At 42.4% G+C, this 16,567-nt stretch overlaps 1 protein-coding gene across 1 annotated transcript; it reads left to right on the top strand.

Moving 5' to 3' along the window:
* The first annotated feature begins 13,121 nt into the window (after positions 1 to 13,121).
* Positions 13,122 to 13,934, top strand: LOC134528881 (uncharacterized). The gene has a single exon (XM_063362547.1). The coding sequence runs from the start codon at positions 13,122 to 13,124 to the stop codon at positions 13,932 to 13,934; it is 813 nt and encodes a 270-aa protein (XP_063218617.1).
* Positions 13,935 to 16,567: the final 2,633 nt, after the last annotated feature.

The raw sequence follows: 16,567 nt of genomic DNA, 5'->3' as shown, positions 1-16,567 counted from the left end.
TTGGAATAATTTTTAAAAAAGTTTTGTTGACTTGCAAGGTTAAGTTATAAAAGGGCCTAAGTCTGTGATATTTAACAATTTTTTTCTCGCAGGTAATGAAACACTTGCAAAGCATGCACTTGTCAATGTAGTGACATTTAGGTACAGAGTAGTAAAAAAATATTAATTTTGATGTATGAAACTTATAACAGATATGATATAGTTTTTTGCATATTCCCACAACTTTTAGTGAATTGACTTATGCCTTTTCATAAATAAGCGATTCAAATATTTTTTTCCTGTAATTTTATAATATCAAAGAAAACGTGTGGTGGTTTTTTATCCGTGTGCTCCCGATTATTCTTGTCATTATGTTTGCTCATGAATATTCTTTTCAATATGTGTATGGTTTTCTCCGTGTGCTTCCGATTATTCTTGTCATTACGTTTTCTCCGTGTGCTCCTGATTATTCTTGTTAATAATTTGATGGTTTTCTCCAAGTGCTTCTGGTTATTCCTGGCTAGACATCTAATGATTTTCTCCGAGTGCTGCTGATTATTTGTGAGAAATCGATCTCTGCATGAAGGATATTTACGTAATGAGTCATGTCATTTTATTCAGAGTTACATTTAATTAGTGAATTTCTGCTAATAAATTGACACTAGCGATAATTTTACCAGGTGGAATTAAAGAAATAAACAACCATTACTCAGTCAAATAATATGCCATGAGACATCAGCGAATTATTAACATGTAAGACGAACTTGCTTCTCCTTGATGTCTAGCGAAGCCCTCCTTTTTTTGCGATCGTTAGTGAGCATCCCGCATCCCACATAAAATAACTAATTAATATTTACCTGCAAGAAACACTTGGCTACATCTGTTGATGACAGCCAGAACTATTTGCATCAATTTGCTTTGCATTAGATAACCTAACTCTCACCACTGAATGGTGCTATTGTAATCAGTTAGAGTCATGTAGTCTTGTAGCCATGTAGCCTCGTGTCCTGGAAGCTTCGTAGTCCTGTAGCCTCGCAGTCTCGTAACCTTGTGTTCTGGAAGCTTCGTAAACATGAAGCATTGGAACCTCGTAGACCTGCAGCTACGTAACAAAGTATCCATGGAATCATATAACATAATGCTGTTGGAGCAGTGGGAGCAAAAGAGAAAATGCCGACGAAGACAGATGCGATAATTGGAGCCTTGTAGATGTGTAGCTTCGTAACCAAGTAGCCTTGTAATATTATAACATAATGCTGCTGTAGCAGTTGGAGCCAAAGAGAAAATTCAGCCGAAAACAGATGCTGCAATTGGTGCCATGTAATCTTGTAGCTTCGTAGTCAAGTAGCCTTGTACTATTATAACATAATGCTGCTGTAGCAGTTGGAGCTACAGAAAAAATTCAGTCAAAGACAGATGCCGCAATTGGTGCCATGTAGACTTGTAGCTTCGTAGTCAAGTAGCCTTGTACTATTATAACATAATGCTGCTGTAGGAGTTGGAGCCAAAGAGAAAATTCAGACGAAGACAGATGCCGCAATTGGAGCCTTGTAGACTTGTAGCTTCGTAGTCAAGTACTCGTGTAGACTTGTAGTCCTGCATCCTCGCAGTCTCGTAAACTTATGTTCTAGAAGCTTCGTAGCTCTGTAGCCTCGCAGCATCGCAGCCTCGTAAACTTTAAGATTCGTAGTCGTTTAGTCTCGTAACCTCATGGCTCGTTGTCGCGTAATCATGATGTCTTGGGACCTCGTATAATTGTAGCTATGTAGCCAAGTAGCCTCGTAGACTTGTAGCTACGTAAACAAGTAGTCATGCAATATAATAACATAATGCTGCTGGAGTAGTTGGAGCCGAGTTGTTTTTATTCTTGTAGCTTCAAAGACATGTAGTTTCGTAGCCACGCGGTCTTTTAGCCATGCAGTCTCGTAGCTATGTATAACTCGTAACCAGCTAGATCCTTTAATACTTGTAGCCTTGTGGCCTCATAGTCTCTTAGACTCGTAGAATTCTAGCCAAATATATTAGGAGTTGGTGAGTCAAAAGACAGTTGGAGCCAATGACTGTAGGAGCCAATGACTGATAGAATCACTAGATTGATGGAATCAATAGACTGATGGAACCAATAAATAATGGAGCCATGAATATTGGAGCCAATGAATATTGGAGCCAATGACAAATGTGCGGCCTTTTTGATGATTGTGCTGCCTTTTCGTTGTCGGTGCTTCCAAATGCGCTGCCTTTTCGTTGTCGGTGCTTCCAAATGTGCTGCCTTTTCGTTGTCGGTGCTTCTAAATGTGCTGCCTTTTCGTTGTCGGTGCTTCCAAATATGCTGCATTTTCGTTGTCGGTGCTTCCAAATGTGCTGTCTTTTCGTTGTCGGTGCTTCCAAATGTGCTGCCTTTTCGTTGTCGGTGCTTCCAATTTCGCTGCCTTATCGTTGTCGGTGCTTCCAAATGTGCTGTCTTTTCGTTGTCGGTGCTTCCAAATGTGCTGTCTTCTCGTTGTCGGTGCTTCCAAATGTGCTGCCTTTCGTTGTCGGTGCTTCCAAATGTGCTGCATTTCGTTGTAGATGCTTTCAAATGTGCTGCCTTTTAGTTGTTGGTGCTTCCAAATGTGCTGCCTTTTCGTTGTCGGTGCTTCCAAATGTGCTGCCTTTTCGTTGTCGGTGCTTCCAAATGTGCTGCCTTTTCGTTGACGGTGCTTTCAAATGTGCTTCCAAATGTGCTGTCTTTTCGTTGATGGTCCTTCTATTTTTAATGTTGTTTTGACTATAGTATTATAGTAGATGGTTCTTGATTTGACTAGCATATTATTCCATATGGTGCATGTTTATAAGCGAGTCCTAGACAGCAGGACACTCAGTTTCTTACTGACGTCGGCGGTGTAAGGATCACCTAGTTTGTTTAATCTGGTGCATAAATCGCGTAATTACCTGTTCTTGCGAACTCGATGGCATCTTTACCAACTTTAATGTCGAACTCGGAGGTTGTACTATCGTCTACGGGAACCTTTACGACAGCTACGACGGAGAAGGTGGAGATCCCGTTGGCAACGACAACGACGTCAACATTGGAGGAGATTTCAACAGATGTGATACCACCATCATCCGAAGTTTCATCATCAGCAATGGATACTTCCACTAATGAAATGCGTACATTGCGTCAGTGCAAATACTGTGACGCATCATTTACTATCACCTCAAATGCTCGCAGACATGAAAGAAGCAGTTGTTCTTATAATGTTAAAAGAATACATTTTCAGTGCAATAAGTGCAATAAACTTATTTCCCGTCTTGATAGCTTACATATTCATTATAAAAAATGCTCCAAGATAGTTAAGTGCGAGTATAATGAACATGGTTATTGTTTTGACTCATGTGTTGTACCAGCTGATGAGACTATATAAGTGAGACCCAGGTGATATGAACTTCAGTCCGTCTCTGACTGCGGTGATGAACGGATCGGATAGTTAGACTTGAAAAACATAATAGACCGGTATCTCGCTATTCTTAAGATCTCGATTTCATCATTACTACTATCTACACCAACCTGGATCGAACGTCTACCATCATCAGTGCAGAGCACGATGACAACGGTGTCTACAGCTACACCTGCTCTCTCAGCACAGCAGGAGATTTCGACGCGTGCAACATCTTCTGCAGAGCAGACCTCAACGGCTGCAGAAGTTAACATGTCAGCAGTGTTACAATGGTTGTCAACAATTCCAGTGTCATTGATGAAGGAAGGAGCATCCGGCGGTGTTCCATCACCCGACTGCATGTAGTGTGAGAAGATCAAACACTTGGAATTACGGGATCATGTAATACACTATTGTAGTAATAACTCTGAACGCATTAAATATCAGTGCAACAGGTGTTTAAGCAAGTTTGTACAATATGGAAGATTAAAACGGCACCTCAGGAATTGTGATAGACTGGCTGTACATTAATCGGAATCAAGCTGTATATTTTGTAACAAAACATTGGCAAATATTCAAAGTGCACAACGACACGAAATATATCACTGTCCTTTAAATGAAGGCGATAATTCGTCTTTGTGTGAAAATTGTGGTGTACCAATATGTCGACCTGTTAAACTGAATAGACATTTACGAACATGTAAAAGACTTACTTCATCCATTAAGAAGACTGTTTGAATCAAGGAATCCACAAAACTTTAGTACTTTAACTGTGTATTTTTTTTGTACTTGTATTAGTGTAGTACTTATGTAATAAAAGTTTTTTTACAAGAACTTGCGGTGTTTTTAAATTTCTTAAACCTGCCACTTTAGTGGTACCTTTTTAAAATATTAAAGTTGTTTTGTATCGTCCAGGGATCGAACCAAGGACCTAAGTCGATCTAATCAGTCAGTATATAGAATACAATTTTATTTAATGAATTTTGAACTTTTTCCCGAATCTCTAGCATTAAAATTACGCATTTCCAATATGGTGGTCTTGATGTCTGATAGGATAATGGTTGTAGAGGATTTAGAGTCTCTCTACGAATGTTAAACATGGTTTATTGAAATTATTATTTCTTACATTAAATTAAACATTATTGCTTCGATCGGGTATCGAACGGAGGACGGGAATAGATCGAATCAATATGTAAATTAATGAGTGATTTATTTAATGAATTTTGGAACTTTTCCCGAATTTCTAGCTAAATAACTACGGATTTTCAAGATGACGGCCAAATTTCAAGATGGCGGGGGTCACAGCAATAATAATAAATGATTACTGCACTCTAGCGGATAAGAATTAAGCTAACATGTCATCAGCGCACTCTCGCCGACGATACAATGATGATGGCATCCAGCATCGAAGACAAGATGGCGGACATGATGTCCTACTAGGTGACGATACATATGCTTTGAAAAAAAAAGTGGTAGGAGTCAGTATGCCAGCAGCCACCGCGGGGGAAGTATCGGTCGTCATTTTTATTTTTTTGCCCTCACAGGGGTCGAACCGAGGACTCCGAGCTCCGTGTCGTTAATGTATGTTTTTTAAATATTTTTTAATAAAATTTTATTAATTGAATTTAATTTTTTTTTCATTAAAATCGGATAATATATTTAAAGATGGCGGGCGTAACGGAAATTGCAGCGGTGACGTCATCATCCATGATGACGTCAGAGGCTTATCGTAGGCTGTAGACATGGTAGCTTAAGCCTACATATGGACATTCCTAGCTGCTGTTATTTTTAAGGAATAAAACGGTAAATTTTTCCTCGAAACGGGAATTTTTCCCTCGAAAACAGTACATTTTTTCTTAAAACGGGAATTTTTGAGTCATTTTGAGTCATTTTTGAGGAATTTTGAGGAATTTTTGCCGCCGTGACGTCACAAATCCAATATGGCGGACCGACAATCGCAATCCACGCGCCGGCGCCATGTCCCCGGACCGGCTATCCTATACTACTACTCCCGAACTTGAGAGATCACATCTCTTAAGTAGGTTGCTGCGTCTGAATATGTAAAAGACGCGGGCGATGAAGCCCCGGCGCGAGATGCTATCGTGGTGACCGCCTAAGGAAGAATCTCTCTCTCTTCCAGGTGACATGTTGTTAAGTTCGAGCGAGAGGCCCGGAGTCTTAGGGAGTGGGAGAAACTGCCTCTGATTTGCTAGAATAAACCCGGCGGAGTACTTGCTCCACCCTCAAAAAAAAGATACGTAGAGGACTGATTGCCAAACTTAAAGGGGCCTCAGAGGTGCAAAGCAGAGTGCTCTGTTGGGGACAACAGGAACTGACTCTGTGTTGGTACGCGAGAGTCCCGCCTTGCGTGGGAGGGGGTTGGGGGCGGGGTAACTAGTGAAATCTTGTACCCTATGGAGCCCACCGGTGCGAGCTCTGTCGGGGAGGAAAGGAACTTAGATTAAGTTGGGTCGCGGCCACCAGAGTGCTCGATCCGAAGCCTAAAAGAAAGTAATTTAGTTCGCAGTGCCGCCCGGAGATGGCGCAAGCTGTCCATTCGCCGGCCTGGGGTCTGTTATAGAGATCGGAAGGTAGTTTATCCAGATGGAAGGATCTGTAATGGATAGAGGGGAAAAAGGAAGGGGGGTTATGATGCGCAGTGGGAAAGGCTGCCTACAGGACTCCCGAGGCGTGTCAGGACCGACCGTAACCGGTGCCGGCGAACCTGACCAAAGTTGCTTCGGCCAACTGTAGCTTGAACTACAGGTGTGCCCAAGAGAGCTGACCGAAGCTAAGGTAGCGGGTGGCAGGACATGCGCGGGACACTGAAGGGGCTCGAAATTTCACTCGCGTACGTGCAGAGGGGCGGGAAGACATGAGGCGACTGCTTAATCAGGACCTGAGTTATGTGGGAGCCCGTGGATGAAACGGCCGGAGACAAAATTAAGTAGGAGAGTACAATACTGTGATAAAATTTTGATAGGCTGTAACAGGCTACATAAGAAATACTTAAAATATTAATTTTAATTATTCGAAGTCTAAATATGAGCCAGGAGAAGATGAAAATGTATGGCTCACTATCGGAAATTTAAACGGTGACTTCATAATCCTAGATGACGTCAGAGGCTTATCGGAGGCTGTAGACATGGATGCTTAAGCCTCTTTTATGGAATTTGTGTTATTTCTAAGGTATAAGTATTTTAAGGTTTCTCGAAATCCTAATTTTTGAATTTTTGAGGAAGAAAACTAGAATTTTTTCCTCAAAACGGGAATGTTTGAGTCATTTCGAGTCATTTTTGAGGAATTTTGAGGAATTTTTTCGGAAATTCTAGCATTAAAATTACTGATTTTTAAGAGGGCATCCGTAACGATAATTGCATCCGTTACGACTTAATACAAGATGACGGTTCTGTCTCGAACAGGTGGTTCTATTAATACTTAAAATTAAAAAAATTACAAGTCAGAATGTGCATGTTATTTTTATATATATGGTACCTTATTTAATTCTCAATCTGGTAAATATATCGATGGCCATGCGGTTAAAGGTGTATGTTTTACAACCTAGAGGTCAGAGCTGCGATGGTTCGAATCACAGCACTTCTAATGTATTTTGCATAAAATATTAAATTTTTTTATTTTGGTAAGGACCATATTAGCTCATATAAGAACATCGACCTTATGTGATGAGACAGAGCGACGCTGGCACTCTCTGGGAACAAACAGCAGAAACAAAGTCGACGGTATCCAAGTTGGCGGCCTCCAGCGGTACAGAAAAAATCAATATGGTGGACTGTGAAGAAAATTGCATCATGAGTGAGTCGGAAGATCGATTTAAAGATGGCGGATCCAATATTGTGGATCCAAGATGGCCGCCGGGGTCAAGGTCAAAGGTAAAGGCCACGGTAATCCAATATGGCCACCGTGACGTCACAATCCAAGATGGCAGTCGGCTCCACTGGCTCCACAGCCTTAAAGCATGTGCCCAGAAGAACTAACCTATACTACTGTGGTCATGACATCCTAGTTCCTAGAAACGGCTTATCGGAGGCTGTATACATGAATTCTTAAGCCATTTTTAGGAATTTGTGTTCTTTCTAAGGCAAAAATATTATGAGGTTTTCTAAATCTGAATTTTCAAATTAACAAATTTTTTAATTTTTTTCGGCAGAATTTTTTTCCAAAACATTGGAAAATTTGACGAATTTTGCCGAATTTTGAGCAAATTTTGGCAAATTTTCAAAGTAAAGGTCAAAGGTCAAGGTCGTCCAAGATAACCGCCATGACATCACAAATCCAAGATGGCGGTCGGCACCAAGCACAACACCCATAACCCATGTCCCCGGACATACATTTATATTGTTATGACTCGCTCTGAGCACTCTGGCAAGCGGCTTCGAGGCTTGCCCTGAGTCAAACACGAGGTGTCAGCAATTTCAACACCGCCAGCGAAATAGCGACGCGGGTCGCCGAAGGCCGACCGCCACTGCGAGAGAAAAGGGGACAACACGGAGCATCAACACGGACGCGGACAGAAGGATAAAAACGACAGCCACCGTCGAGAAGGGGCTTCTTCTGGTCACCGGCGACTGGACTGCTGAAGTCGTGACATCGGAACCACGGAGCGCCGTGGTCCTCGGCCGCCTCATTCCGTCGTCGAGAACCTGCCGCGAGCGCGACCCATCACAGCGTGGGTAAGGAACCTGCGGAGGTGTGGTAGCGAGGCTCCCTGATCATTGTCGGAATTAGGTGACAGCTAACACTGTTATAGTACGTGACAGTAAATCAAGTCTCTATATTGAATTGTCTTTCATTCTTAGTCTTGAGCCTCCTATCACCCTGTCTTAGAATAGTCAAGAATTGAGATCATCTTATAGTTGAATCATAACACTATACTACTGATATACTTCCTGAAAAGTTATGGGATCGCTCATGAAAGGTTGGCGCGTATGAGCTGAGCGATATTGCAAGTAACATGAAGCAAGCCCTGTCTCCAAACATAATTTTTGAATTACGAAATAGTTCCAATATGTTACAAATTAGACAGTCACAGGGGTTTCCCCCCTTTTCTTTGTTGACCCAGCGCTCTTAGCCGTTAGGCCCTACCGTCCTGGGGCCCCCATGGGCATGGATGCGGATACATCGCATACGCAACCAGGAAGAGCGTTAAAGCTTTTGGCTATGCAAAGAGACTGAGGCTACCCATCCCAGCTTATGCACCACCTCCGGCCCCCTACTCCACTCAGCTCACCAGCAAGTTGGATGCTCCCTTAGCCCTCTGTTCCAATATGTTACAGTGCGAAATTTTGTGTAGCGAATAAATTAACTTTACATCGGTGTCCATAGTTACAATGGATTCGAACCAAAAATATATGCTGCCAAAAATTTTACACATTTCCATGCGACCTGTAAATATTTTCTCGACAAATGTCATAAGATTAAATAATAATTTGGCCGACAGTGTTTACATAAACGGTAACAAAATTAATTGCACATATGAGTTTTCCACCACCAAACCGCCGGAATATAAGCTCATACAAGTGCCACAAAGCATCATTTACTGCTCGGTTATCACCAAGACAGTGCACGAAGTAGTCGTCTCCATAGTCAATAAACTTGTAAATTTTTGGCGAAGAACAGATAACATTACGCCTACACTTGAAGCAATGGACCTGATTTTCTAGACTTATAAAGCAAAGAAACAACACGAATCAGGACCAGTATGTTGCGTAGCCACAGTGCATTAACACTTCGTACCGTAAAATATCTCCGCATTATATGGTACATAGTACAAAATTATTGCGGAAATTCTCAACATAGATGAAAATGCTGGTTTTGGCGACACGATCAACAAGGTCGAGTACCACTGATACGCTCCGTATCTCCAAGGACCATATTCGCTCGGAAGAGAAATAAGAATTCCTCTAATGAGAGAATTTAGCAGCGGAAATAATTGAAGGGCTTCGTGAAGTATAGTGACAAGCCACATCATGCACAAACAGAGATATAGCAATTTTAAACTTTTACCAAATTCTATAATTATTGTTATTGCTTTATTTTATGTGAGGATTAATGATTATCTAACTTAATTATTGGAAAGCATATTGGCCACTTGTATTTTCAACAATGGTGTAAATTGAGACCAGTAGTATTTTTTAAACTTTCATTTGTGTAAGTATTTGTGGCTTATCACTTTATTGCTCATCTTATAAGTTGCTCAATGTAGATAAATAATACTCTGATAATGCACATGTATGTGAGGCATGTCATATTATTTCCTTGCTTTAATCATCAAATTATATATGTAATAAACACATGTGGTGCATATAGAAAATGTCTGATCAGTTACTATAACATTAGTGCGACTTATTTAACTTAAATTACGCGAACAAACAGCAATACCAAATAAGCAGTAAGTGGAAATAGCACTTAAAATACAGTAGTATATTCTTTTTACATAACAAAGTTTAAGTCAACAGTTCCACATCTGCATCAACATCCGTAGCACTATCAGGTTGAAGTCCATTATAGAAGTTGTGGTGGACAGAAGGAACAAACGGAAGAAGGCTTCGCACATCATCCAACTTCTCCTTGTTAATCTTCAGGGATGCTGTATATTTCCTCAGCAGATTACAAATTTTTTTTTCCCATAGGTCTGCCAACCTTGCACAAATTCACCTCTTTGTAGTGTTCATTCACTGCATGCTTAATGAAGAAGCTAGTTAGTTTTTCAGAAGTGAACTTGAATTCAAGCGCGGAAGAAAATTTAACTACCTGGCCACATTTTGTTTCCTTAGATTTCCTTATATTTTTTAAAAGACTATCCATACTAACAAAATCAACTTGTGACATACTTATCACTTTCAAGGGTCTCTTTCTGTTTGCTTTTTTTACTATATCGAGCCATTCTGTTGGTGAAAATATTTGAGAAACCTTCCTGTGGCACTTCTCTATTAAAACAAAATCTCTGTCAGATGGCATATGTGTGTATCCAGCTATACGAAAATAATGATGAATTTCCTTACGGCGTTGTTCTTTGATGAGTTGATTCCAAAGATCTACTACTGGCCAGTTCTTATTTTGGCAAGGTAAGTGGACTTTACATCTCGTCAACATAGATTTTTTAAACCATAATATTTTTGCCTTTAAACTTTCATTTACATCAATAACTTGACGACTGCTCGTTGCAATCAATATATTGGCTACTGCCAACTGCCGATTGAAGACTGCTAAGCAACAGCACTCTTTCCTATATTTTATATAAAAATGTAATAATAAATACTAATATTGTTGTGTGATAATGCCGTGATAATGTAAACATACCAGCAAAATAATGATATGCCACACTTCTTTTCACACCGGGGATATTTATATAGGTTATTAATTATCCAGACAATATAACATAATTTACAACATACTTATGTAAATAAAACTTATTATCTAGTGATAGGGATAAAATTCGCAATTGAATTCATGATTGTATTAATATTTTGGCATATCATTAAATGTGACAGTACGTAAATACCATTGGGAGCAAGAGTATGATAAGCCACAAATTACAATTAATACTTACATCAGACAAATTACTTGCATATTCGTCATCATTTGGTTTGTAGGTTTCATCCGAATCACTATCATCAAAAACAGAACAATTACTTACATCGTCACTGTCCGAACTTGCCTCAGAAACACGTTTTCTTGAGCTACATTGTGGCATGTGTTCAGTGATGTCGGCCATCTTTAACTGTGGCTTATCATGTTATAGAAGATAAACACATGAAAATGGCAGTTCAGCATTAAGATGATTTTGAGGTACTGCTGCTATCTATTGAGATATTTACTAACCTTTTGCACACACGATAGATACAGCAACCCTGGCTCTAAAAATAATAAAATCTCACTTTTCATAAAAGTGTGGCTTGTCACTATACTGCACGAAGCCCTTCAATTGTATCTCATGCAGAAATACTTGTTGCAAATAGTTCCGATTTTTGCCAACAGTTGTCGCCACATGCTGTGTTGTAAAAGCAGTCGCTTTTTCATGTGGGACAACCAGAAAAAATAAATTCTTCTTGCATGATAGCATTTCTCAGCAGTCTCGAAGCATAGTAACCGTCTGAGTAATGAAAATTTTTGTCTAGAGACCATCTGATAAAAATATATATATATATATATATATTGTAAGTGCTGATGTGATAACAGGAATTCACTTAGTAAGAGAAACTCTGAATAAAATTGATTGTCTCATTGCAAAAAAAATTTACATGCAGGGATTTTTTCTCAGGAATAACTAGAAATACTCGGAGAATATCCACGGAATTCTCGCCAGGAATACCAGAATCACTTGGAGAAACCAACAAAATATTGACAGAAATAATCGGGAGCACACGGAAAAAAACTTAACCCACTTTTTTTTTAATCACAAAAAAAAATTAAAAAATGACTTTCAACTTATGAACTTCTCCTTTTGTTCATCAATGATAGTGTTCTAGCACAAGCCTACTGGTGAGATCATATACTACCCTGTACTAACAAGATGAATCTACTGTTAAATATGCTTCCTTTAACATACTTCATTTTGTCGAATGTGCTTCCAAATGTGCTTCTTTTTGATGATTGTGCTTATTAATGTAGTAGTATATAAATGTATGTTTTGGGACGGGGTCCAGGTTGTCAATTGGGATTGTCGACACCATCTTAGATTATGATGTCATGGCAGCTATCTTGAATGACTTTAAACTTACCATTGACCTTGACCCCGGCGGCCATTTATAGATCCGCCATTTTGTTTTCTGTCATCTTAATTTCTAGAATATTCCACCATTTTGGAATCGAATGTCCCACTCTATAATGTTGCAATTTCAGTTATGGTCACTATTTCGTCACGGCCGCTATATTGAATATCCATATTTTTTATCAAATTTTTACAAGAAAATTTTTAGAACTAATAAAAATTTTAATAATTAAAATTTAATAAAATAACTTCCGGCATTTTGAAAATCATCCACCATCATGAAAATCTGTAAATATTGTCCAATTATAATTGAGAATGTAGCGGCCGTGGTCGCTGCTGCCTGCAGCGATGACCGGAGCCCTCCGGCTTCACGGGTTCCCTGCGGGCGAGCGTACAGCTGGCAGGAGTACCGTTAGGCCGGCAGGCCACCCCCGCCCTGGGGGGTCTGGCACGCAGCGAGAGGAAGACCCGAGAGGCGGGCCAGTCCGGCTCGGAACACAGCCACGCGCACAGGGTTGGTCATAGCATTTTGTACGCGTTCTCGCTGCCGCCAATAAAGGACGCCTCCAACTATACTGTGTTTCATTGAAATGCGATCCTACTCGTCCCGATCACAGTCCGTAGCCACGAGGCTACAGTGGTGACCCCGACGTGATCTCCAGGCGGGTTCGGGTCGCGTTTTGCGCGGAGGCGCCTGAGCGACGGCGCACACGCGCTACGCGCCCGCGACCGCGAGTAGTACGACCGCGGAGCTACCGCGCCGCCTCGCGCGTTCGCGCCAACACACGCGGCGCGAGACCTCCCACACGTGAGTAGTGCGACTTGGGCGGTTCGGGACCACCGCGGAAACCTAGTGCGACCGCGGAGCTACCGCGCCACCTCGCGCGACCGCGGAGCTACCGCGCCACCTCGCGCGTTCGCCCCAACACACGCGGCGCGAGACCTCCCTCACGTGAGTAGTGCGACTTGGGCGGTTCGGGACCACCGCGGAAACCATGCCAGGCCCAGACACAGTACCTCCTACTGCGGCGGTGGATCGGGTGGCGGTTCGCATCCCGCCGTTCTGGTCCGCAGATCCCGAGATGTGGTTCGCGCAAGTCGAAAACCAGTTCACGATTGCAGGAATAACCGCAGACAGTACGAAATTTCATTACGTGGCGGGCAACCTGGACTCCCGTTATGCTACCGAGGTGCGCGACATCCTCATGCAACCGCCAGCCACGGGCAAATATGAGAAACTGAGAACGGAGCTGGTCAAGAGGCTAAGTGCTTCGCAAGCGAGGAAAACTAAGCAGCTGCTGGAGACCGAAGAGATGGGCGATCGGCGTCCATCCCAGTTCCTCCGACACCTCCGCGGCCTGGCAGGGACAGCTATCCCAGATGACCTCCTGCGATCCTTATGGCTGGGTCGGCTCCCATCGCCTACCCAAGCGATTCTGGCCACGCAGACTAACGCATCATTGGATGCGTTGGCCGACCTGGCCGATGCCATTGCAGATACCAACTTCCAGCTGCAGGCGGCTGCAGTGTCCTCCATGGAGGCGATAGTGGACAAGATGGCGGCCCTGATGTCCGCGAAGATCGGGGAAATGGCCGCGATATTGCGGCAAGAGATCGCAGCAGTTGCCACCAGCAGTGCGCAGCGCAGGAGTCGCTCGGACAGCTCGCCGCCCGCGGGATACCGCTCCCGCTCCCGCAGTAAGGGCCCGCCAGGAGCCTGCTGGTACCATCGCCGTTTCGGGGACGCAGCCCACAGGTGCACCACGCCCTGTACGTACCAGACGGGAAACGACAAGTGGACGCGTTGATGGCGGCCGGCAACCCTTCCCGGTACTCGGCAGAACTCCGAAAACTGCAACTCTCCTGATGCATGGCCGGCACACCACGGTCTCCATCGATCGACTCAAGCCTGCCTACATCTTGGCCGACCAGGAGCCACCAGCCACAGTCGCCCCCCCTCCTGTGGGGGAAACACCTCCCCAGCAACATCAGGGGCCCACCACGACTGCCCCTGCGCCTCCCGTGACGCGGGCCGGGCGTCGTGTACGCTTCCCCGACCGCCTGCAGGGCGGTTTTTCGTGATGTGGCACATCACTGGCACGGGGGTGCTGTAGCGGCCGTGGTCGCTGCTGCCTGCAGCGATGACCGGAGCCCTCCGGCTTCACGGGTTCTCTGCGGGCGAGCGTACAGCTGGCAGGATGCGCCCCCCCCCCCCTTCCAGGAGTACCGTTAGGCCGGCAGGCCACCCCCGCCCTGGGGTGTCTGGCACGCAGCGAGAGGAAGACCCGAGAGGCGGGCCAGTCCGGCTCGGAACACAGCCACGCGCACAGGGTTGGTCATAGCATTTTGTACGCGTTCTCGCTGCCGCCAATAAAGGACGCCTCCAACTATACTGTGTTTCATTGAAATGCGATCCTACTCGTCCCGATCACAGTCCGTAGCCACGAGGCTACAGAGAAAAAATTTAAAATTTGTAAAGAAATTATAATAAAATAAAAATAAAATTTCTAAAAAAGGTACTAGGTTCGTACCCCGTGAAGGCAATATATTAAAATTGGTGATGGATCCTTCATCCATAGAAGCCACCCGCAAACTCACCTCCCAGCATTAATTTCAAGGCAGATAATACATCAACCAGTATGACCTAATGGTAGCCATCTTGTTTTCGTCTTCTAGAGACCACCATCTTGGATCCGAAATATGTTTATTGTCAGCTAGAGTGCGCTGCAGTCATATTAGTTAAATTTTTTCTCACTAGAGTGAAGTATTCATTTAAGGCCAGAGCCCCCAGCCATCTTGAAATTGGTCCGCCATCTTGAAAATTTGTTATTCTGTTTCCTATTACAATTTTTAATTTAATTTTATTTTAGCTTTAGTTACTCCTTTCACTTGCCGAGAATATAACCAAGGACTGGAAACGATCGAATCAATAATTATTTTAACAAGCTATTGTTTTATTAATTTTGAAATTTTTCCGATTTTCAAGGCCAATTAATAGAATTTCCAATATGGCAGCCATATCAGCTTACTGGAGGCTGGTTGATGAGATACTTAAGCCATTGTTATGATTTTTAACATGATTTATTAAATTAGTGGTTTTAACATAGTTTAAGCATTTTTTAAACAGTCGGATCGACATAAGTACTGTAATCAATCGAGTTAATCAGAAAATAATAAACTATTTTTTGATGATTATGGGTATCTTTCCCGAATTTACAGCTTTAAATTACAAATTTTCAAGATGGCAGACAAATTTCAAGATGGCGGGGCCCTGGCAATAAATTAATACAAATTTAAACTAATATTGAACTAATAAAAAATTAAACTTATATGACGGCAGTGCCCTCTAGCACACGAAAACATGTCATATCTAAGATAATGATCTCCAGCAGACGAATACAAAATGGCTAACATGATGTCATACTGGCTGATGTAATGTCTGACTGGAATTAGCGGTGGGTGCTTAGTCTGCCGGTAGCTTCAATGAAGGAAGAAGCCGTCGACATGTTCAATCGATTGCCCTTGCCGGGTTCGAACTTAGAACCTTTTTCATAACTTTTATTATTATAAAGCAAAATTAAAAATATTGAAGAAACCCGTGACGGAAGTAGTGTGTAAATGGGGCTACTGGCACAGGATGCAGGATGTGGATTGTGATTGTCGGTCCGCCATCTTGGATTGTGACAAAACGACGGCCATCTTGGATGAGCGTAACACGACACAGCCAAACGGGACACAGTATAACGGAACAAGTAGATCAAGGCGGCCATCATGGATCCGCCATCTTTAAATCGAGCGCCCCTCTCATTATGATGAAATTTTCGTCTCTGTCGTCATATTGATTTTTTTCTGTTCCGCTGGAGGCCGCCATCTTGGATACCGTAGACTTTGTTTCTGTTTTTTGTTCCTAGACAGTGACAGCGCAACTCTTGATTTCTTTCTGTTCCACTGGAGGCCGCCATCTTGGATACCGTCCACTTTGTTTCTGCTGTTTGTTCCTAGAGAGCGCCAACGTCCATCTGTCTCATCACATAAGGTCGATGTTCCATTACCTACAAGGGCTATTATGGTCCTTATCGACATATTAATTTTAATTTTTTATGCGAAATACATTGGAAGCGCTGTGATTCAAACCAGCTCTTTTCTGATCTCTAGGTTGGAAAACATACACCTTTAACCGCTCGGCCATCGAGACATTTACCAGACTGAGAATTAAATAAGGTACCCCTCTATAAAAAAATAACATGCATATCGGTACTTGAATTATTTTTATTTTAAGTAATAAAAGCACTACCTGTTCGAGACAGAACCACCATCTTGTATTAAGTCGTAACTGTTGCAATTATCGTTACGCCCGCAATCTTTAAAATCCACAATTTTAATGTTAGAATATCGGGAAAAATTTTAAAAATCATAAATAATTAAATAATTAAAATAAATA

Source organism: Bacillus rossius, chromosome 2 (genome assembly GCF_032445375.1).
Source record: "Bacillus rossius redtenbacheri isolate Brsri chromosome 2, Brsri_v3, whole genome shotgun sequence".
In the NCBI taxonomy this organism is placed as follows: Eukaryota; Metazoa; Arthropoda; class Insecta; order Phasmatodea; family Bacillidae; genus Bacillus; species Bacillus rossius.
Note: the sequence above shows the minus strand (reverse complement) of the source record. Positions and strands in the feature narration are given on the sequence as shown.